Source organism: Procambarus clarkii, chromosome 38 (assembly GCF_040958095.1).
Source record: "Procambarus clarkii isolate CNS0578487 chromosome 38, FALCON_Pclarkii_2.0, whole genome shotgun sequence".
Classification (NCBI taxonomy): domain Eukaryota; kingdom Metazoa; phylum Arthropoda; class Malacostraca; order Decapoda; family Cambaridae; genus Procambarus; species Procambarus clarkii.
The window spans coordinates 32416292-32440238 of record NC_091187.1 but is presented as its reverse complement, the minus strand read 5'-3'; the positions used below and the strand labels follow the sequence as shown (position 1 = coordinate 32440238).

General features: G+C 51.6%; 2 protein-coding genes across 2 annotated transcripts in view; both read left to right on the top strand.

Annotated features, from left to right (window-relative positions):
* Window positions 1-23947, top strand: part of LOC123748449 (uncharacterized) — a 579862-nt gene that overhangs the window by 47016 nt on the left and 508899 nt on the right. The gene's annotated exons all lie outside the window — the stretch shown is intronic.
* LOC123771968 (uncharacterized) lies at window positions 6073-10985 on the top strand. Its single transcript, XM_069337450.1, has 5 exons — window positions 6073-6270; window positions 9845-9985; window positions 10091-10225; window positions 10319-10493; window positions 10572-10985. The coding sequence occupies exons 1-5, from the start codon at window positions 6073-6075 to the stop codon at window positions 10694-10696; spliced, it is 774 nt and encodes a 257-aa protein (XP_069193551.1). The 3' UTR covers window positions 10697-10985.

The following is a 23947-nucleotide window of genomic DNA, read 5'->3' as shown; positions in this document are numbered from 1 at the left end:
GACATCCAGGACGAGCGTGTGTCCTTTCCGACCGCGCCTCGCGGTCGCCTGTCCCTCGATAGAATTCTTGGTGACTCGGATACTTTTGATATCGTTCGCCTTATGCGTTTTTGTTCTCGTATTGGCATCCTTGGTGATATTTATCGCCCTCTGATTATTTTGCGTATTTGATGGTGCTACATAGCCTTCCCGGTTTGGTGCCTTCTTTTGATAATTACTTACTTACGAAGAAGGAAAGATTGGGGAAGATGAAGACCAGAGCTAACAGAATAAAAGTGGGAACCCAGTTCGGAAGCGACCTGCAACGGGTCCGCCACAAGAGTATCATGGAGGTGAAGGACCGGTGAAACATCAGGAACGAACTTACCCACTATCTTGCGGATACGCTTCCAGATCTGGGCCAGAGGAGTTTCGGACGTAATTGTTGAGACATAAGATGCCCAACATTCACGTTTAGCCGTACGGATGGCCCTACGGGCCACCGCACTCGCTTTCCGAAAGAAAAGAAAAGAATCGGTCGTCTGCCTACGGTGGTGCCTCTTCCAGGCTGCACGCTTACAGCGGACAGCCCGAGCACAGTCCGCATTCCACCAGGGAACGCACTTCCGTGGACCCCGAGAGGAAGAGCGAGGAATAGAGCGGAGGGCAGCGTTGAAGACAGTGTCATGAAAAAGGAGGAGAGCGCGAGAGAGAGGCAGAAGGGAGAGGTCAGAGAGAGCAGCACTGAGGGTAAATAGGGTCCAGTCTGCCTTAGCAAACTGCCACCTAGGGAAAGAGAGGGAAGGGCGAAAAGAGAAAAAGGAAACAAGGATGGGGAAATGATCACTTCCATGGAGGTCATCAAGAACCTGCCACGTGAAATCTAAGTAAAGAGAAGAAGAGCAGAGAGAAAGATCAAGACAAGAAAGGATGCGAGTCCGAGAGTCCAAATGAGTGGGCTCACCAGAATTCAGAAGAGACAGGGAAGAAGAGAGGAGAAACGGCTCAAGGAGGTGATCCCGGGTATTCGTCAGAACGTCACCCCAAAGAGAATGACGACAATTGAAGTCACCCAGCAGGAGCACAGGCTCCGGCAAGGAGTCTAGGAGATGTTTCAAATCAGGAAGAGAGAGCGGGACACTCGGGGGGAGATAATTGGAACAAACTGTGTACTATTTCCCCACAAAGATACGAGCAGCAGAACAATGGAGAGGCGAAGGAAAAAGTAAAGGAACAAAGGGAACATCTGCACGAATCAAGAGAGCAGAAGAATTAGAAGCCCCAGCAACGGCTGGGGGGGGGGAAGAGAAAGGAATAGCCACGAAAACGACCAGGACGAGCACCAAGCATCGGCTCCTGGAGACAGACACAAAGGGGCGAAAACCGCGAAATCAGAAGTTGGAGTTCGTGGAAATTGGCGTAATAACCTCGAACGTTCCATTGAAGAATGGACAACGACGAGAAGAGAAAGGACAAAAACAGAGAAGAAGGAAGAAACATAGGCGAAAGAGCAACAGAGCACGTTAAAGAATATCAGGGTCGGGATCAGGGTCAGCAAAGTCAGGGTTAGGGGGCATGGGTAAACTGAGCAAAGACGGAGGGAAGGAAACGGGAGAACAGATCAGAGGTGGGCGGGCGGGGTCCGGAGGAGGAGGAGGAGGAGGAGGAAGAGGAGGAGACAACGGAGAGGAGCAGTCAAGGACAGCAGCAGGAAGAGGGGGAGTAGAAAGAGGGGAGCGCACCCCAGCAAGAGCAGTAACCGAAAGGGAAGCAGGGGCCAAAGAAACCTCCATAGCAGGAACAGGGGGTGCAATCACTGAAACTGGAGGGGAAGGAGCAACAGAGCCAGAAGTAGGACCTGAGGAAGAAAGCGAAGCCTTCTTACCCGCCGGGGAGGAGGAAGGAGAGGAGCCAGGCTTACGCTTCTCACTTAAAGAGACTGGTGTCCCAGCAACTACGTACCGGGCAACGGATTCTAGTGTCTCGACAGGAGAAGCTGAACGAGAGCACACACGACGGCCGTTAGGAGAGCGATGGACATCCGCCTGCACCGACAGGCGGCGGGGAGAGCCGATAGATGGAGGAAGAGGATGGGAAGGAGGATCGGAGGGGGACGAGGAAGAAAACACAGGAGACATGACAGACCGGGTAGAAAGAAGGGGAACCCCAGACAGAAGACCAGGAGGGGGACCCCTCGGGACAGAACACAAAGGGACAGAGGAGGGGGCAGTGGGCGTATCAGGGTCCAAGGCCCGGAAACGGTTGTGAGTCTGAGGAAGGGGGGAAGGACGAGGAGAGGAAGAGCGCAACACGCGAGCATAAGAGATGTTAGTATAACGCAGGAGCCGGCGAACCTGGTGCCTCGCCTCAGGAAAAGATAAACGCTCCCGGTGCTTCAGGATGAGGACGGCTTCCTCAAGCTTGTAATGGACACAGGCACGGGAGAAGGTAGGATGGGCCTCACCGCAGTTGAGGCAGCGTGCTTGGGGAGAAGTGCACTCCGACTTAGAGTGACCTTCACCCCCACACAAAGGACAAAGAGAGACAGTCCCAGAGTAGCGAAGGGCACCATGCCCAAACCTCCAGCACTTGTTACAAAGTCGAGGAGAAGGAATATACTCCTGGACAAAGCACCTGACACCAGCAAGAATGACCGAGGATGGAAGGGTCCTACCATCAAAGGTGATCTTCACAACGCGAAGGGGTTGACTGCGACGACCACGAGGGGGACGAGTAAACGAATCAATCTGGAGGACAGAATGGCCTTGGCCATCAAGGATATGCCGAATATTATCGTGGCAATCCTGCAGATTCCGAACACCGGTTGCAACATGGGGTGGGAGGAAAATAGTGCCAACACTGGCATTCATCTGAACGTTTTTGGAGACCCGAACAGGGATCTCGCCAAAGCAAGATAAGGCAGCCAAGCGGGAAGCTGCATCCTGAGAAGGAGCAGCAACGACATGTGTACCGAGACGAGTGGGGTTGAAAGTAACAGACGCATCCACGGAATCTACAAGATGCCGATGGAGGGAGAAATCGTTAGGAGGCGCAGAATCAAGAGGGAGGAGATCAAAGTATTTGGCCCATGAAGCAGGACCAAACTAGGCCTGATACGCATCAGCACGGGAAGGAATCGAGCGAGTGCGGCTGGGGCGCGAACGGCGTTGAGAACCCCTAGAGAGAGAGGGGTCAAAAGGCGCAGTAGTCACAACGAGAGACTTAGCCGCACCAGGGGACGAAGTGGTCACCACCGGGGGCTGGAGGCTCGACCCAACCACAGAGGAGGGAAGGGAGCTGGGGGAAGAAGTCAGGACGGTCAAAGGAGGAGCAAGGTCGGGGCCCAACGCAGCGGGAGCTACAGAGCCTGGTCTTCCAATACAGGCCGACTCGGGGGCTTGGTCGCCCACCCCACGAGCCCGAGAGGGTACAACGGAAACATTCAATGACATAGAAACGAAGAGAAAAATTCATCCACGAATGTATCCCCATACCCACCATGGAGCCACAATTAGAGGCAGGACACCCAACAGGAAGCTATCGCCGATCATGCCGGGGCCCTCTAGGGGTGCGTCATGAGTATATGCCCCACAAACGCCACCTTAAGAACCGTCAGTCTGTCGAGATCGGGTTCAGCGACGAAAGGGGGATTGACAATAAAAGGTTCCCCTCGCTCGAGACGTTGGGTACTACAGTTCTACGGGTGCAAGAGGAAGTAGGTAGCTACCTCCTCAAGCACCCGGGCGTCCAAATAGAAGAAGTCCAAAGAAATAATCCAAAACAAGCAAAAGGTCGGCAGGAAACGACAAGCAGATAGGAGAAGAGGGGGGAGAAAAACGAAACATAAGGAAAAGGAAAAGTGATCCGGCACAATTAGAGAAGACAGCAGCAGGAGTGCAAGGCCAGAAAAGGACAGAGGACTGCCCCACGGAGCATCACAGTCCGGCAGCCATCCACCAAGCCCCCTCACGACGCCAACGGGCCGGATGGGGAGGGGGTCGCAACGCTTAAGTGAATTCTGTCCGTTCAAAAAATGCTAGATAATGGTAACCTCTTGCTGTGTTGGAGGGGGAAGGGATTAGGATAGTTTAACTATGGCAATATGTATGCCTGTGCTAAACACTTTAAATCGACCTTCACCCCCTAAAAATTTCATTACTGCCTCTGTGCTAACCTGGAGGACTAGAGACCTTGCAAAAGATGCATGGAATGAATCTTCGGTTGAAAAAGTTGACTCATTTCACCATGGTCAAAGTGATCCATAAAACAAAGATCTCGAATGTGTACTCTGAATTGCCAGTGATAATCAATTGAAACGTGTGGACGAGCTTGATTCTTGGGAAGTTTTTTTTTTTTTTTTATAAAAGAAATATTCAAAGTATAGCACAATATACAAGACATGAACAGAAGAACAAGAACATAACAACAAAACATAAGTTGAAACACAAGCATAAAAGAACATTGCAGTACAAGACCCTAGAAACTCCAGGGACATAAGACCGAATACAAAATTAAACATAATAATGGACATACAACAAACGGACGCATACGGACATGGAAAGACACAACAACCATACACAGAATACACCAAACACGCATACATATACAAAATTAGATTTTTATAAAAGAAATACACAATATACAAAGCAGACAATAGAAAACAAATCATACATACATACAGGACAAACATAGCAAAGTGCGAAAACACGGATGAAAACGAAACATACACAACAAAAACCAAGAAAGAAAACACACAAAATAAGGCACAATGAGAAAACCTCGAAACGGGCACTGGAGGGTACACACCCACACACAAACAAACAGTGTTACAAATAAATATCACGACATAAATAACATAAAACACAACACAAACACACACCAAGTGCAAAACACAAAACATACAAGAAAACAAGCCATGCAGGGGCAAGAACAATACCCACACCACCCACACGCACAGACAAGGTCACCCACCTGTGCACGCAGGCACCGGGGAAACATCACGCACAACACAGACAGAAACCAAACACACCAATAAACCAATCACTCATACTTCTCCGGGTACTCCCGAGCAGGAAACCGTAAACAATAAGCCTCCCAAACAAGTTGGAGACTGTCAGAAATCGGACACCCAGGAGTCGCAGTAGGCCGAGGCATCGAATTCGGCACTCCCGAGACAAAACACTACGCACTTGGAACCCAGATGGTAGAAGGGCACCAGGGAACAGGACGCACTGAGTCATCACACTCAAAAGTCACAGTTGCCGTAGATCCGTCGAGCACCTCTCCGGTCGAGAGGACAAAAGGGACAGGTTTCCCCCGAGGACGCTGGGCACATGGGCGCACACTGGGAAGCACATCTGACTGCACTGCAGGCCGCACATTGGCCCGCCCACTAGGGCGTGCACACCGTTCGGTGTCCGGAACCACACCGAGACCCGCGGAGGGTGGCTCCGCAAGGGCCCTAGAGCTCCCACCAACCGGAACAGGAGCAGAGGCCCCCCGCTTCACATCCTTCGTCAACACCACTACAAGATCGCTCTTACCAGGGGCAACAGCCCACTGAGGGGAGCCACCAGCAGGAGGCACAGCATCCAACTCAGAAGGCACCACAGGAGGCAACACAGCGTCGGCCACATCATTATCCTCCATTGCATCCCGCTCCTCTGCCCACGACCAGCAAGGTGACGCACCCCGAGCCGAGCGACGGCGCTTAAACAGAGGCTGCTGATCGTCGGAGCTGTCACCCCCAACAAGCGGTGTCCCAGAAGAACCATCGACAGGCGGCCCCAAAATCGGGGCAGCACGTTCACGCAGAACAGCAGCCTCAACAACGCGGGGCAAAAAGCAACCACCAGGAACAGGCGGAAGGGAAGACGTCAGCACACGTGAGGTATCCAGGGATGGCGACGGAACCTGCTGAATAGAAGAGGTACTCGTCAACGAGGAAACTCCCAGAGGCGACGAGGCAGAAGACGTGGGCGGAGACACACATACCACCGCACCGGCAGCCCCGGGAAGCACACGGCCTCCAGCAGGAGACTCAGGCACCACCAAGGTCACCGGATGCGGATGCACTTCCACAGTCATCGAACGATGAAGGTCCGAAACAGGCGCCCCCAGGTCCCCCGAGCTCACCGGCGGGGCAGACACATCCGGTCCAGACGTATCGACATCCGGAACCTGCCGCAGGATCTACACCAGGCACTAGCACAGAGCGAGAACCCGCCAGGGGAGTCCACACGCACAGATAAGCGAGGAAAATCATCCTCTAGGAAAACGGAAGGGGCATCTGTATGAGGAGCGTCACAACCGGCCTCGACGTGGCCCTCAGCACCACACCGGAAACACGTCCGGGTATGCCCCTGATAGAAGGTCCTCAGAGACAGCCCACGATATGAGACCCTGGACAGGTATAGGGCTTGTGAGCCGCATGACAAGCGTGCGTGAACCCAGCCGGACCCCCTTCAGTCGGCCCGCACTCAAAGTGTTGAACCGGTACTTCACCACCAACCCAAACCGCGTAAACAAGGCCATGAGGGCCGCCTCGGGGAAGGTCACCGGCACGCTGAATACTCACAAACGTCAAGGGCCCCCGGGGATCCGAGATCTCTATAGACACAGCCGAATCTGGAAGAGGAAGCGTGCGGCCATTCCAGCGGGCCACAAACTCCCGGTATACATTTGACTTGGCGAACGACACCGCTACACGGGCGGGCGACAACTTCTCTATTCCCAGGAGCTCGGGGACGTCAACACGGAGGACGTCGAGGAGGGCAACTTCTACAACGGGCCAATCCACATCAGCAGAAAAGTCCAGCCACACTGTGTCTAGTCTTCTTCTTCTTGAGAATAGGTGCAGTTTGCATGAAGGGGTAACCCTCCCAATGACTGCACCAGGACAGATGTAAGGAGACGCGTTGATGGTGAGGAGGAGAAGAAAGTCAAAAGCGGTAGATGTGATGGGCCGTAGAGAGAGGAGTAGCGACGAAAACAGAGGCGAACGTTAGAGGGAGACACCCCGCACCGGGGGGGCGGGGAGTCGTGGTTACGGCGGCAGGTGATCCAGGCACGATGGGAACACGCAAGATGGGAACTAATACTTCTCCGGAAACTTGCGTATCGGGAAGCGCAAGCAGTACACTTCCCAAATCACCCACAGGTCGGCGGGAAGCCGGCCATCAGGCAGTACCCTCGGCTGAGACATCCTATCCGGCACCCTATAAACAAACACCTTCTCGGACGATACCCAGATAGTGGACGAGCACCATGGGATCGGAAGCACCCGGGCATCCCAATAAGGGCCTAACTCCGGACCCTCACAGGGCACGACCCCAGCAGACGGGACTAGGCAGCCACCAGACCGGGGCAATGAAGGAGGGGAACAGCAGGGGATGCAGGCGTGGCAGCGACCCCACCACAGGGCACAGGAGCCGAGGGCCCCCGGCGCACATCTTTCCGCAACATCACGACGAGGTCCCGATCATCAGGGACAACCCCCCACTGCGGGGATCCAACAGCAGGTGACACAGGAAGGGGGACACAGGTAGCAACTTCGGAGCACCGCACAACACCATCATCCACGGCGGGGGACGCCAGCTGAGCACCATACTCCCCCACCTCCTCCCAAGGCACACCACGAAGGGGAGACACACTCCGAGCCCGCCGCGAACGCTTCGAGAAAGGCCGCACCACACCACGCCCAGCAGGCCCCTCCGCAGGCACGGCCACCATTGTTTCATCCACACAGGCCACACCCGCACCGTCCGAAGAGTCCACAGAGGTCACATCACCCACACTGTCTACATCATCCACGGAAACAGCCTCAGAACACCGACGTGCACGCTTCTGCAAAGGAATGGAAAGAGCAGAAATACAGTCGTTAACACACACAGGCACGGCAGGCACCTCACCTTGCCGAAGCACCCCTCCAAAACAGCAGAACCCGCGTCCCCTGGAGCCGTTACCACATCCACAGGCGGGGCTGGGACATGAACCTCCACCGGGACACCCTGCACTACACGCAGCGCAGGCGACGCCCCGTCACCCTCACACACCGGCTCAACAACCCCAGGGGCCACAGCAGTCACCTGACGTGTCGCACGGGCCAGAGAACTCGCCCCAACTGGCGGAGCAGCAGACAGGCAGTCAGGCGCCTCAGGCACAGCACCCACACCGTCCGAACGCAACAGGGGCGGAAAATCCTCCGCACGAAGAACATGCACCCTACCAGTTGCTCCCACGTCGCAGCCAGATGACCTTCTTGACCACACTGATAACAGGTGCGCGGTTGACCCCGGTACTGGCAGCGGAGCGTGTAACCCAACACGGACATCGACGACGGTACACTATACTTCAGCGACATCGTCAGGGTGCGGGAGCCGTCAAGCATACCAACACAGTGCCCGGCAACGACCTTATTCCATCGAACACTTAACACAGACCCAAACCGTTCGAAACAGGAGGTTAAAAAGTCGTCCTAAAATTCGAAGGGGGCACCATGCACCGTCACAGACGTCAAGGAGACACTGAGATTCACTACCTTAACGGAGCCAGCAGTATCAGGGAGAGGGTAAACACGCCCCTCACACCGCTCGAGAAACGCCTGAAAGGCAGCCTGGAAGCGGAACTTGACCACAGCACGGTGGCCCTGAAGCAGCTGGATGCCCACCAGGTCCGACAGCTCCACATGCAACACGTCCACCAGGGCGACACCAACCAATGGATGGTCCACCGGCACCGTAAACGCGAGACCAGCTGACAGCGTCCTTGTCATTGGAGGGCGAGACGTCCCCCATGGCTAAGCAAACGTCACCCTGTCAGTGGCAAACCTCCACCAGCAGGGCAAACAAGCGATCACCCAACGTAAACACTAGCCAGAAGCGGAGAGATCTCAGGAACGTCCTGACCTGGCCGGCGGTCACCACGCAACTCCGTGTCTAGTCTTCTGGTACGGCTAGTACCAGCCCCGTCCATACTGGCAGGTGGGGCCCCGACCAGCGGGAGCTCCACACCCCCCACAGCAACCGCCACTTAGCAACGGCTGACGACCACTGACAGCCAGAGCTCGACGTCTGCACCCTCTGGTGGCGCAGCCAGCACCATTTCTTGGGAAGTGGTATGTTAGGAAAGATCGGCTGCTTTGCCCTCCACAGAAAGTTCATGCAAATAGTGTTGAACCAATAGGACACTAATCCTCATGGACAATAACTTGTCAGAGCAAGCAGGTATCCAAATAGAGAACCAGGCCTCTCCTATGGTAGCCAAGGCTTAACATGAGACAGCGCCTCTAAATAAGAGGCTGGGTGGGAGGGGGGATAACTTGCATTCACTTTTTATACATTAATTTTCTGGTGGTCGTGCCGGTGGGATTAGTACCTCACTGGAGGTGTTTAGTCTGCCTTAAACATGCTCTTGTAGTTTCCCAGACCGGAGACCAGGTGTGTAACATTGATTATTGTACTGGCAAGAGTGCTAAACCAATCAATGACGTTCTTGCTGGAATAGCAAACTCTTTTTAACTGTTAACGTAAACGGTGAAAGTAATTGGATTGGATAGGTTAAACGGTGAAAGTAATTGGATTGGATAGGTAAACATTGGATAGGTTGTCTAGCAATACATTTTTATTTGTCAAACTAAACTTAATAGGTATATTTTAGAAGAGTTTAATATTTTAAGACTTGACAGTAGCATATACATTGCTTCTCTTACAAAATTAGTCTGACTTCCATATTAGACAATTTTTTGTTTATTTGTAACTTAGATAGTTGTCAATATTAAACTTCTCGGTCCCACTAAACTTTCACTTCACACCGTAAATTGCAGTGACTTGCATTTATATTTTTTAATATATACTACTCATTACAGATGACTGCTATAATTTTTCTGGTGATGGTGGCAGCAGTGATGCCATCCTGGGCCCAGTACTTCATTAGGAACGACGCTGCTCCCGCCATCTTGGGAGTCACTGTTGACAGGCCATTCGTTACCTCAACTGGAAACCTCTTGGTATCTGGAGCCGGCCCCACCCAACCTCCTCAACCCCAGCAACTCTTCCCACAAGTACCAGCCCAACAACCTGTGTTTGTTCAGCCACAACTACCAGCCCATTAACCTGTGTTTGTTCAGCCACATCTACCAAGCCAGCCTCGGGTCTTCATTCCTCAGCCTCAACAAGTATCTCCACTATTGCCTCCCTTTACCTTCCGTCCAACTTCATCTCTATGCAACCATGCTGCTAAACCCCTGGTAAGATGAGATATTTTCCTTCCACATGGCAGTTTTTAAAGTTAATTGGTAATCAAAATGAGCCTTCACCTAATGTCTATTCTAACTTGTCAGGTTGACGAAGTAGAGGACGGCAGAGCGTATCACTTCTCATGGTGTCACGACTCTGGTAAACTCTACACTTGGGAGCAAGCAACCTATTACTGTTCTGGCCTTGGCAACGGCTTCCAGGCCGTCAGTATTGAAAGTCACAGGAAGCAAGAGTTAATTTCCAGGTTCCTGATTGCACGTAAGTTGACAAGCTGGTCGTGGTGTTTAACTTGGCCTTGAGTGACAAACTTGGACGTAATGAAATGGTATATTTCAGACTACATCAACGACATTTGGACGAGCGGCAACAAGCGTAACTCGAGGTCTTGGTCGTGGTTATCTGGCACTTCCTCTCCCTACTGTAACTGGTCTAGCACCGGCAGGGGAGAATTGGTTTGTTGACCGTAAACAACACTATTGGTGTTGACTAGTAATGATCATGGCATTGAGTACCACTTGTCTTCCCCAGGAGAGGACTGCCACAGCCAGACTACGATGAAGGCAACGAAGACTGTCTGGCGGTGTTAAACAACCAATATAACGATGGTGTCACTTGGCACAACTCCTCTTGTTTCCTTCTGAGGCGTGTCATCTGTGAGGCTCCAAGCTTCTACGCTCAATAGTTATTCTCCATCAATTGTTCTCATTATTGTAATATTAAGAAATGTATATAAGCTCTTAACCTTATTGATTAACTTTCTGTAGAGTAAGAATTTGTGTAATATATTGTATGTAGTATTATAAAAAATGCTAAAACTCGGTCTGTTTTCTTCCTCTGAACCCCATCACTTTCTGACTCGTTGTCGTCGTGAGGGCTTGATAGGTGGCTGCTACAGTGATGCTCCATGGGTCAGTCCTGTCCTTCACAGGCCTTGTGTGCCTGCTGCTGTCTTCACCAATTTTGCCAGAAATCCTTTCTCTGCTTAGTTTTATTTTTCTTCCCCCCCCCCTCTCCTCTATTCTCCCTTCCAATTGTCATTTCATGCGACCTTTTGCCAGTCTTGATTATTCTTTTGGACTTCTTCTGTTTGCCTCCCCAAACACCTGGGCATAAATACTCAAACCCGTAGTACTGAACGTCTCGAGCGAGGGGACCCTTTTATTGTCAATCCTGCTTTCATCACTGAACTCGATGGAATGGTGGTTCTTAAGCTGGCGTTTGTGGGGCGTATGCGCAAAGACTCGCCCCTGAGGGCCCTGGCAAGACCAGCAACCTGTCGGGTGTCGTATCCTCTAATTGTGGTAGGTGTGTTGGGTGGGGGGGGGGGGGGCACATTCGTGAAAGAAAATATTACCTCTAGTTTTGATATTGCTGAATGTGTCTAATGACTACACAAGCTCATGGAGTGGGCAACCAAGCACCCGAGTCAGACTGTATTCGAATGACGGGGCTGTGTAGCCTCAACTACATTGGGCCCAGACTTTGCTCCTGCATTGACTACCTCCATCCAAACTGGTTGGGTCGAGCCACACGCCCCTAGCTATGACCACATCGTCCCCTGGCAAGGCTCGGTTTCTCATTGTGACTACTACGCTTTTAACACCCCCCCTCCCCCTCCTTCTCTCTGGTAGTTCTCAACGCCGTCCACGCAATGGCCGAACTCTCAAGATCCCGTCCCGTACTGATGCGAATCAAGCCTTGTTTGGCCCCGTTTCATGGGCCAAATACTTTGATCTTCCTCTAGATTCCTCCCCACCTGACGATTTCTCAATCTATAGGCACCGTCTCGATTCTGTAAATGCCCGTTACTTTCAACCCCACCTGTCTCGGTAAACGTGTCGTTGCTGGTCCTTCTCGGGATTGTAGCCACCCGCTTGGTCGCCTTATTCCTGCCTTGGCGGGAACCATGTTTGGGTCTCCAAGAACGCTCGGTTGAATGCCAGTGTTGACACTGTTCTCCTCCCACGCCCGTGTTGCAACCGGTGTTTGGAATCTACAGGCCTGGAACAAAGATATTCGGCATATTCTCGAAGCCCAGGGCCATTCTGTCCTCCAGGTGGACACGTTTACTCGTCCCCTTCGTGGTCGTCGTCGTCAGCCCCTTCGGGTTGTAAAGATTTCCTTTGATGGTAGGAACCGTTCCTCCCCATCATTCTTGCTGGTGCCAGGCGCTTCGTCCAGGAGTACATTCCCTCTCTTCGGCTCTGTATGAAGTGCTGGAGGTATGGGCATGGTGTCCTCTGATGCTAATGTTCTTTCTCTTTCCCTTTCTTTCTCGCCTATGGGGGCGAACGTCACTAAGTTGGAGTGCACTTCTCCCAAGGCTCTGAGGCTTGCTTCCTCAATTTCGGTGAGGACCACCCAGCCTTCTCCTGTGCATGTGTATACATTACAAGCTTGAGGCTGCCGTTCTTAATTTAAAGCACCGTGAACGTTTCTTTCCCGAGGCGCAAAGTTCGCAGTCTCTTGCCTTAAGCTAATGTTTTATGTTCAGATGTTGCGCTCTTCCTCTACTCGCCCCCCTCCGCATCCGGCCCATTGGCGCCGTGAGGGGTCTTGGTGGACGGCTGCTGAAGTGTGATGCTCCGTGGACAGTCCTGTCATTTTGTGGCTTTGTGGTGCTGCTGCTGTCTTTACTAATTGTGCTGGATCGCTTTTGCTTTTCCTTATGTTTCGTTTTTTCCCCCCTCTTCTCTTATTTTGGTTATTCATTTGGACTAATTCTATTTTGACGCCCGGTTGCTTGGAGGCATACTCTTGCACCCGTAGAACTGTAGTACCCAACGTTGAGAGCGAAGGGAACCTTTTATTGTCAATCCTCCTTTAGTCACTGAACCTGATTTCTACGGACTGACGGTTCTTAAGGTGGCATTTGTGGGGCGTATACTCAAGACGCACTCCTCGGGGACCCTGGCATGATCGGCGATGGCTTTGTTGGGTGTCCTGCCTCTAATTGTGGCTCCATGGTAGGTATGGGGGCACATTCGTGAATGAATATTTTTATTTTCGTACCTGTCTAATTCTGTTCATTTACCTTGTCAGGTTCATGGGGTGGGCGACCAAGCCCCTGAGTCGGTCTGTATTGGAAGACTGGGCTCTTTAGCCTCCACTGCATTGGGCTCCTCCACTGCACCTTGCTCCTCCTTTGGCCTCTCTGATTACTCCTCTCGGCTCGCCTCCCTCTTCTGTGAAGGGGCTTGGGGCTTGACCCACAGTGGTGACTACCTCGTCCCCTGGCACGGCTCAGTCTTTTGTTATGTCTACTGCGCCTTTTAACACCTTCCTCTCTTCTCTCTGGGGGTTCTCAACGCCCTCCTCGACTCGGCCGCACTCGCTAGATTCCTTCCCATTCTCATGCATATCAAGCCTTGTTTGGTCCCGCTTCGTGGGCCAAATACTTTGTTCTCCTCCCTCTTGATTCTATCCTTCCCGACGATTTCTCCCTCCATAGGCATCTTGTTGATTCCATAGATGCCTCTGTTACCTTCAGCATCGCCAGTCTCGGTCCTCGTGTCGTTGCTGCTGCTCCTCAGGATGTTGCTTCACGTTTGGCTGCTTTATCCTGCCTTGGCGAAACCCCTGTTCAGGTCTCGAAGAACGCTCAGTTGAATGCCAGTGTTGCCACTATTCTCCTCCCACCCCACGTTGTGACCGGTGTTCGGAATCTGCGGGACTACCATATGACAATCGGCATATCCTTGAGGCCCAGGGCCATTCTGTCCTCCGGGTAGACACGTTTACTCGTACCCCTCGTGGTCGTTGCTGTCAACCCCTTCGGGTTGTGAAGAATACTTTTGATGGTAGGACCCTTCCACCCTCTGTCATTCTTGCTCAGGTGCTCTGTCCAGGAGTACATTCCTTCTCCTAGACTCTGTAACAAGTGCTGGAGGTTTGGGCATGGTGCCCTTAGCTGCTCTGGGACTCTCTCTCTCTCTCTCTCTGTCCTTTGTGTGGGGGGGGGGGCAAGATCACTCGAAGTCAGAGTGCTCTTCTCGGGCTCGTTGTCTCAACTGCGGTGAGGCCCATCCTGCCTTCTCCCGTGCGTGTATCCATTACAAGCTTAAGGCAGCTGTCCTCAACTTGAAGCACTAGGAGCGTTTATCTTTTCCTGAGGCGAGGCGCCAGGGTCGCCGGCTCCCGCCTTATGCTAATGTCTCTTACGCTCGCGTGTTGCGCTCTTCCTCTCCTCGTCCTTCCCATCCCAGATCTCACCTCAGTTACCTCAGACTTACAACAGTTTCTGGGCCTTGGACCCTGATCCGCCCACTGTCCCCCTCCTCTCTTCCTTCGAGTTCTGTCCCGAAGGGTCCCCCTCCTGGTCCTGACTGGGGTTCCCCTTCTTTCTACCCGGTCTGTCATGTCTCCTGTGTCTTCTTCCTCGTCTCCCTCCGATCCTCCTTCCCCTCCGTCTATTGACTCTCCCCGCCACCTGTAGGTGCAGGCTGATGTCTATCGCTCTCCAAACGGCCGTCGTGTGTGCTCTCGTTCAGCTTCCCCCTGATGGGACGCTGGAATCCGTTGCCCAGTACATGGTTGCTGGGACACCGGTCTCTTTACGTCAGAAGCGTAAGCCTGGCTCCTGTCTTTCCTCCTCCCCGGCGGGTAAAAAGGCTTTGCTTTCTTCCTCGGCCCCTACTTCTGCCTCTATCGCTCCTTCCCCTCCCATTTCAGTGGTTGTGCCCCATGTTTCTGCTATGGAGGTTTCTTTGGACCCCGCTTCCCTCTCGATTGCAGCCCTTGCTGAGGTGTGCTCTCCCCTTTCTATTCCCTCTCTTAATGCTGCTGTCCTTGACTGCTTTTCTCGGTTGTCTCTTCCTCTTCCTCCTCCTTCGGACCCCGCCCGTCCACCCCTGGTCTATTCTCCCGCTTCCTTCCCTCTGTCTTTGCTCAGTTTACCCATGCCCCCTAACCCTGACTTTGCTGACCCTGATCCCGACCCTGATCTTCTTTAACATGCTATGTTGCTCATTCGCCTTTGTTTCTTCCTTGTTCTCTGTTGTTGTCCTTTCTCTTTTCGTCGATGTCTATTGTTCAATGGAACGTTGGAGGCTATTACGCCAATTTCCTTGAACTCCAACTTCTGATTTTGCGGTTTCCCCCCTTTGTGTCTGTCTCTAGGAGCCGATGCTTGGTGCTCGTCCTGGTCACTTTCGTGGCTATTCCTTTCTCTTCCCCCCCCCCACCAGCTGTTGCTAGGGCTCCTAACTCTTCTTCTGTCTTGATTCGCTCTGATGTTCCCTTTGTCCCCTTAATTTTTCATCCGCCTCTCCATTGTTCTGCTGCTTTTATCTTTGTGGGGAAATGGTACACCGTTTGTTCCGGTTATCTCCCCCCTCCCCCGAGTGTCCCGCTTTTTCTTCCTGATCTGAAACACCTACTGGACTCCTTGCCGGAGCCTGTGCTCCTGCTGGATGATTTTAATAATTGTCATTCCCTTTGGGGTGATGTTCTGACGAACACCCAAGGTCGCCTTCTTGAACTGTTTATCCTCTCTTCTTCCCTGTCTCTTCTGAATTTTGGTGAGCCCACGCATTTGGACTCATGGACTCGTACCCTTTCCTGTCTTGATTTTTTTCTTTGCTCGTTTTCTCTTTACTTGGATTTCACGTGGCAGATGACCTCCATGGCAGTGACCATTTCCCCATCCTTGTTACCTTTTTCTCTTTTCACACATCCCCTCTCCTTCCCTAGGTGGCAGTTTGCTAAAGCGGACTGGATCCTTTTTACCCTCAGTGCTGCTCTCTGACCTCTGCCTTCTGCCTCTCCCTCGCTCTCTCCTCCTTTTTCATGACACTTTCTTCGAAGCTGCCCTCCGCTCTATTCCTCGGTCTTCCTCTCGGGGTCCACGGAAGTGCGTTCCCTGGTGGAATGCAGACTGTGCTCGGGCTGTCCGCTGTAAGCGTGCAGCCTGGAAGAGAGACCGCCGTCGGCAGACTGCCGATTCTTTTCTTTTCTTTCGGAGGGCAAGTGCAGTGGCCCGTAGGGCCATCCGTACAGCTAAACGTGAATGTTGGGCATCGTATGTCTCCACCATTACGTCCGAAACTCCTCTGCCACAGATCTGGAAGCATATCCGCAAGATAGCGGGTAAGTTCGTTCCTGATGTTTCACTGGTCCTTCACCTCCGTGGTACTCTTGTGGCGGACCCGTTGCAGGTCACTACCAAACTGGGTTCCCACTTTTCTTCTGTTAGCTCTGGTCTTCATCTTCCCCAATCTTTCCTTCTTCGTAAACCTGTCCTTGAATCTCGTCCTTTAGATTTCTGCACTCGTCTTCTACTTCCCTATAACGATCCCTTCTCTCTCTCAGAACTTCGTTCACCCTGGCCCTCTGCAGTTCTACAGCGGAGGGCTCCGATGGCATTCATTATGAGATGCTTCGCCATCTCCCTCCGTGCACGTCTCGGTATTTACTGAGTCTGTATAATCGGATCTGGGAGTCGTCGTTTAGTCCCTGAGGACTGGCTCGATGCCGTTGTCCTCCCTGATCACAAACTAGGGTCTCTCGGAACAACCCCTAAGGACTTTCGCCCTATTGCCCTCACAAGTTATGTCTGCAAATGCTTTGATCGTAAGGTTAACGTTCATCTGATGTGCGTTCCTGGAACACCATCACCTCCTCTCCCCTTCTCAATTTGGTTTCCGTAAGTGCCGCAGCACAACAAATGTCCTAGTGAACTTCGAGGTCTATATTCGTACTGCTTTTGCTGCGATGACCTCCGTTGCTGCCGTCCTTATTGACCTGGAAAAGGCTTATGACACCACTTGGCGCTATCATATTATATCCCAGCTTCATTCTTTTGGCTTTCGTGGTCATCTCCCTCTCTTTCTCCGCAGTTTCCTCTCTCGTCGTTCCTTTTGGGTTAGGTTTGGTACCCCGCTCTCTCCCTCTTTTCAGCAATCCGAAGGTGTGCCCCAGGGTAGTGTTCTGAGCACTACTCATTTTTCTAGTTGCCCTCAATGGTCTTCTTAACTCTCTTCCTTCAGGCGTCTTCTCCGCTCTCTATATCGATGATCTTACGCTTTGCTGTCAGGGTGATGATTCGTCTCTCCTTCAACGCCAGCTTCAACTTGCGATTGATGCCGTGTTGTCTTGGGCCACCGATCATGGCTTCAAGTTCTCTACTACTAAGACTTGTGCCATGACTTTTACTCGGAAACGGGTCATTCTTCGTCCCTCTTTGGTTATCTTTGGATAACTTTATGGTTATCCCCTTGAGTACAAAGATTCAGCGAATCTTTTGGCGGTTATTCTTTGTCACTCGTTTGTCTTGGTCTCCCCATATCTCTTACCTCCGTGTTAGGTGCTCTAAGGCCCATACCCTCCTTCGGGTTTTGTCCCATACTTCTTGGGGAGTGGATAGGCGCGCACTCCTTGCTTTACATTCCTCTCTCGTCCTGTCTAAGCTCGACTATGGTTAACCTGCTTACTCGTCTGCTTCTCCATCTACTCTTCGCTGTCCTGTTGCTTTGCATCATACTGGGTTGCGCCTCAGTTCTGATATCTTTCGTTCGATTTCAGTCCTCAGCTTGTATGTTGACACTGGCTTCCTATCTCTCCAGGACCGCTGTGATCGCTACTGTCTTCGCTATCTTGCGCGGACGTTGCAACATCCTTCCTCTCGCCTCTGTCGTGCTTTAACTTTTACCCCTCCTGCGGTTCCTGTTCCTCTTCACCACCTCCCTCTTTCTGTCTGGTTATCTCGCTTACAGGATTCTCTATCCGTTCATATTTCTAATTTTTCTCCTCATGTTGTTCCTTCTTTGCCCACGTGGAGGGTCCCCCTTCCGCAGTTTTGTACATCATTGACCCACATTACTAAAGCTTTTACACCTCCTCCGGTTCTAAAACGCATTTTCCTTGAGCACTTTTCTTCTCACTCGCACTCAGTTTCCGTCTTTACCGATGGGTCTAAGTCTGCGGACGGTGTTGGCTACTCTGTCGTTTTTCCTGATCATACTTATATGTGTCGCTTATCTCCAGAGACAAGCATCTTCACAGCGGAGCTTCATTCTATTCTTTATGCTCTCCGTCTCCTGCTTTCTCGTTGTCAATTCTTCTTTGTGATTGTAATTTACTCTCGTAGTGTCCTCTTGATTCTCGGGTCTTTTAGTCCAGTCCATCCGGTAGTCACCGAGATTCAACACTGGCTGTTTCTTATCTCCAGTAAATTTAAATGGGTAGAGTTTTGCTGGGTTCCCAGCCATATTGGTGTTTCTTTAAACGAGCATGCGGATGCTGCCGCTAGAGAGGCTATCCGCTCGTCCTGTTTCCCTTCCTTGTTTCCGACTTTTATCCGGTTATTCATACCTCCATCCTTGCCAATTGGCAGGGTTGTTGGTAACAAACTGCGTAATCTTAAAGTGTTGTGTGTCCCCGTGGCCCTCCTGCCACCGTAACCGGCAGTGGGAAACGTCTCTAGCACGGTTGTGTCTTGCCCATACACGCTTAACACATGGTCACTCAATGGAGCGCCACCGAGCTTCTTATTGTCCAAATTGCGTTGTCCCTCTTACCGTCGTGCATATCCTTGTTGAATGTCCTGACTTCCAGGACCAGCATGTTTGCTTTCCGACCGCCCCTCGCGGTCGCTTGCCCTTTGATAGAATTCTTGGTGAGTCGGATACTTTTGATATCGTTCGCCGTATGCGTTTCTGTTCTTGTATTGGCATCCTTGGTGATATTTAGTGCCCACTTATTATTCCGCACATTTGATGGTGATACATAGCTTTCCCGGTTTGGTACCTTCTTTTGATAATTACTTATTTTTCTTTTCCTGAGACGAGACAGTCAGCTGTCTCCACCCTTTCACAAGCGTATCTTATGATCGTGAGTTGTTCTACCTCTCCTCGTCCTTCCCACCTTTCTCAGCCCCACAAGCATTTCCAGGCTTTGAACCAGGACACGCCCACCAACACCTTCCCTGTTACTTTACATCATGTCCTGGAAGGTCTCCCTCTTGATTAGCCTATAGTTCCCCCCCCCCCCAGTTCCTATCCTGTCTACCATTTCTAAGGCTTCTTTTCCTTCTCTTCCTCCTCCCTCCCCCCATCCCCCGATACTTCTTTCCGTCCCTCCCCACTATCGCTTGGCCCTCCACGCCGCCTGTCTGTCCAGGCTGATGTCCATTATCCTCCCAGCAATCATCATGTTGTTCACTCCCATTCTTCTTCTCTTGCCGAGACCCTTGAGTCTGTTGCCCAGTACGTTGTTGCTGGAACACCTGTCGAGTCAGAAACGTAAGTCTGGCTCCTCTCTTTCCCTCTCCCCCAGCGGGTAAGAAGTCATCGATTTCTTCCTCGCCCACTAACTCTGATTCTATCGCTTCATCCCCCTCCCATTTCGGTGATCTAGCCCCCCCCCCTCATCATAGATATGGAGGTTTCTTTTGCCCCAATTACCTCTCGGTTGCTGGCCTTGCCAAGGTGCACTACCTGGTTTCTAACCCCCCCCCCCCTTCTGCTGTCCTTGACGGCCCCTCTCGGTTCTCTCTCCTTCCTCTGGACCATGTCCGTCTGCCACTGGTCTGTCCTCCGGCTCCCTTGCCACCATCCTTACTTAGTTTACCCATGCCCCCTAACCCTGATTTTGCTGATCCTGATCTTGAGCTTATTTAATATGCCATGTTCTTCTTTACCTTTGTTTCTTCATTGCTCTGTCGCTGTCCTTTCTCTTTTTGATAATTTTTATTCTTTAATGAGATATTCGTGGATTTTATGCTAACTTCCATGAACTCCAACTTCTGATTAGTTATCATCACTTTGTGTTTGTCTCCAGAAGCCGATTCTAGATGCTTGTCCTGGTCACTTTCGTGGTTATTCCTTTCTTTCTCCCCCCTGCTCTAGCTGGGGCCCATATCTCTACTGCTCTCTTGATTCGTACTGAAATTCCCTTCATTCCCCTAGTGTTTCCATCGCCTATCTATTGTTCTGCTGCCTGTGTTTTTGAGTAAATGGTATACAGTTTGTTCCATTTATCTCGCCGCCTCTTGGACACCTTGCCAGAGCCTGTGCTCCTGTTGGGTGACTTCAACTGTCGACATACCTGCTGGGTTGATGTACTGACAAGCACCCAAGGCTGCCTTCTCGAACCGTTCGTCGTCGCTTCTTCCCTGTCTCTTCTGAATTCTGGTGAGCCCACCCATGTGGACTCTTAACTCGCACCCTTTCCTATCTTGATCTTTCTCTCCGGTTTATTTAGGGATAAATTTAGGGAATTTATGTTCCTTGAAGTTAATTTTCAGGTTCATAATTGCACGTAAGTTGAAGAGCTGGTCTTGGTGTTTAACTTGGCCTTGAGTGACTAACTTGGATGTTATGAAGTGGCATATTTCAGACTACATCAGCGACATCTGGACGAGCGGCAACAAGCGTAACTCGAGGTCTTGGTCGTGGTTATCTGCCTCTTCCTCTCCCTACTCTAACTGGTCTGGCACTGGCAGGTGAGAACTGGTTTGTTGATGGTAAACAACACTATTGGTGTTGACTGGTAATGATCATGGCATTGAGTACCACTTGTCTTACCCAGGCGAGGACTGCCACAGCCAGACAACGATGAAGGCAACGAGGACTGTCTGGCGGTGTTAAACAACCAGTATAACGATGGTGTCACTTGGCATGACTTCTCTTGTTTCCACCTGAGCCGCGTCATATGTGAGGCTCCACGCTTCTACGCTCGATATTTATTCTCCATCAATTTTTCTCATTGTAATATTAAGTAATGTCAGTAAACTTTTAACCTTTGTCACGGTGGGTGGGCCGGGGCTCTGCTAGCACTCAGCTGCTAGGGGCTCAAAAGGCCGAATACTCATCCCCTCCGTCTCCCGGGATTCACCGGAGTCTCCTTGGTCACACAGGAGAGGACCAACAGTGCCCACCTCCGCAGGTCTTTGCTTCCACCACAAAAGGGGGTGCCACTGATTCACCCTGGAAGCCCTTCAGTCAAACACGGGAAAACTACTGTTAATAGTTCCGGCCTAGACCCGTGGAGGAGTAAAGGAAGACTCAGGCTTACCTTATAATCATAACCTCCCTGAGTCTTGCCTGCCAGACAAAAAGGTTGCAGGAACTCCTTTCCTGCCTGTCTTCTCTATCTTCTTCTTAACAAGGTCGCCAGCTGGGTTATTATATCTGCACCCCAGCAATGCAGTTCAGTATCTGTATTATATATTGTTTGTAGCCAGAAGATTGCTACTCCCATAGATCTGCTACTAGACTGTCGGCCCAGGGTACTCTCCCAGGAAGATCTGTGTGGCTTTACCTCTCTCTAGCCACCACGTTACTAGTTGCCACCATTCAGGCACTGATACTGATCGGATGGCTAAGGGTACACTTTTATATAGGTCCGTGCTGTCTTTACCACTCTCCAGGCAATAAGAACTTCTATAGAGAACGTAGTGTTCCCCCTAGGTGGTACTATGATAACCTTCGTGTATGCTCATAGAGAAATATTATAAATGGAGGCACACTTAAACACAATGATAAAATGTGTGAATTTACTGACGCAAATTACATGAACACACATACAACCACAAGTAATACATGAATATGGAAATAAGGATAATAAGTCTGGAGATCGTCAGCCTCTTCTTCCACGACCTCCAACACCCCTTCAACTGGGCAGAAAGACAGGAGTCCCACACTCTCTCATAGGAGGGCCTCTTCACCACGTCGGCGCCTCTTCTTCACTGTCCTACCATCCATACACACTGTCCCCTCTGACAGTCCTGGACACAAGCTGCCTTGCAGCCTATTCTACTACTAAAGTATTAATGTCCCATTGTCACGTACATAATTAATTATTGTGGCCTAACTAGCCTACTCATAAAAGGGGTAATGGGAGGGAAAATGATCTACCTTACATTCCTGGCTCACGACGCCTGTCCCTCGATGGTGTGAGGTTCCCACTCTTCCTGAGTCGATCCTTGAAGATCCAGGAACGTTCCACAGGTCCTCAGGTGTCGTGGAGCCTTTGCGTCATCGCCGTTGTATTCCCTGAGATTCAGCTACCCCAATCGTTGTTCATCGATGGGCACTGAGCTAATCACTATTTTCCCACACTCGCCCCTTCCACAAGGCATTGCTCCTTGTCCTAGGAACGGTGTCGTCCTTCTAAAACCCTCAGTGGATGTGACCCGGTCACAGCTAGGCCTGCCCGCCACACCTTTCCAGGCCCTCAACGTCCTGCGTCGCCGCCCAGCGTCGTCGCCGAATATTTTCCAAGTTTGGCACTCTTTTGCTCAATAAACGTGGTTCCATTTTGCTTCCCAGAAGTGCGGGGTCTCCAATACATAAGATGGGCTGCAATAGCCAGCTCTAATCCACTAAGAAAGGCTTGTAGAGCCTCAAATCCTTGAGAGCTGACCGAGGTGCGTCCTCTCGCCTTCACGGTCAGGTCAACTCTGACGTTGGCGCCGCCTGGGGCACTCGGTGACGTCACGGCGGGCCCCGATTGGTCGCCCGCGACCTAAGTCGGCCAATCCGCGATCGGCTAGTGTCCCTTCCAAAACGTCATATCTGCATTAGGGGATACCCTTTCATTTTATATCAGGGCGCCAATTTCCCCTTTCTTACAACTTATAATGTAACTTTCTCCCTTAACTGGCAGCCAGTCTGGTCGCCACATATATCAATATACTCCCTGAACCTCAGAGAATCAGTAGGGAGAGCTCATATGACTCTTTAAAGCCGGCAAACGAAAGAAATAGGAGAGGGCACCGTAACATACCCCTCCCCTTAAAATAAGAGTCATATCGGAAGAGCAGCATTCAAGAGGGCAACCTATACTCTTGCTCCCTCCGTTCCTGAAGTGTCACTCCTCCAGTTGGTGACGTGGCTCATACCACCTTGCCAGTCACTTGCCTCATTATATCTCCACCTCACATAGGACTGGGTGTGATGGGTGTTCCCTGAACACCTACAAGAAATCCTCTCTCCGTGGCTACGAGTGTACTCCAACGGTTCGTTACCACTGTATGATTCAGTGCATGCAGCACCTCCACCGCGTCGTGCACTCCGAGATAGTCTTGCACTTCCACTGCGTCCTACAGGTACTCCACGTTTCCTCTCATGAGCTCCTCTTCGCCAATCTTCTCTCTTCTCGGTTCCTCTTCTCCCATAGGTGCGGTGTCTCCTCACAGTGGCACTTGTCACTTGTACTCCATCCAGCAGCTTCCTCTCTTCCTCACTAGGCTTTTGCGATGGCCCAATGCCCCTCTGGTTAGGCTGGCGCCTACCCTGGGTGTACCTATTCCCTGCTTTCTTCGTATTGCCTTTCCTATACCATTCGCTCCTTCGTTCCCGACGAACATTTTCACTCCTCCATGAGATTCTCTTCCCTGCAGACGTCCTCTTCGGTTCGTGGTTGGGCTCATCCACCTCCCTGTGGCTCACCTCACCACGGTGGTTCATCTTGCACCTACCACTATTCATCTGGCTGGCATAGGGTGCACTGCGTCGTGGCTCCTCCACTCTGCCCCTCACTGCCGTTCGCTCATCCACTGAGCTTACTCTATTCACGTTTCTGTGTGGAGGGAGTGCGGTCTGCAGCCTCTTCACCGCCCCAGGCGTTTGTACAGCTGCTCCTCGCCACTCCTCCACACGCCTCATCAGGCTTAGTCGGAGGTCCTCGTCGGGGTTTTCCACGACCTCTCTGCACTTTCGCCCTCGTTGTCGTCGTCTCTGGCGACGTTTCCCCTGGCGAAGTCGGCTTCC

What these genes read in the sequence shown, in the direction of transcription:
- LOC123771968 (XM_069337450.1), top strand. Translation starts at nt 6,073, where the DNA reads ATGAAGGTCCGAAACAGGCGCCCCCAGGTCCCCCGAGCTCACCGGCGG. An exon ending in GGAAAACGGAAGGGGCATCT is followed by an intron (nt 6,271 to 9,844) that starts GTATGAGGAGCG and finishes TACTCATTACAG; the next exon opens with ATGACTGCTATAATTTTTCT. An exon ending in TTCCAGGTTCCTGATTGCAC is followed by an intron (nt 10,494 to 10,571) that starts GTAAGTTGACAA and finishes GGTATATTTCAG; the next exon opens with ACTACATCAACGACATTTGG.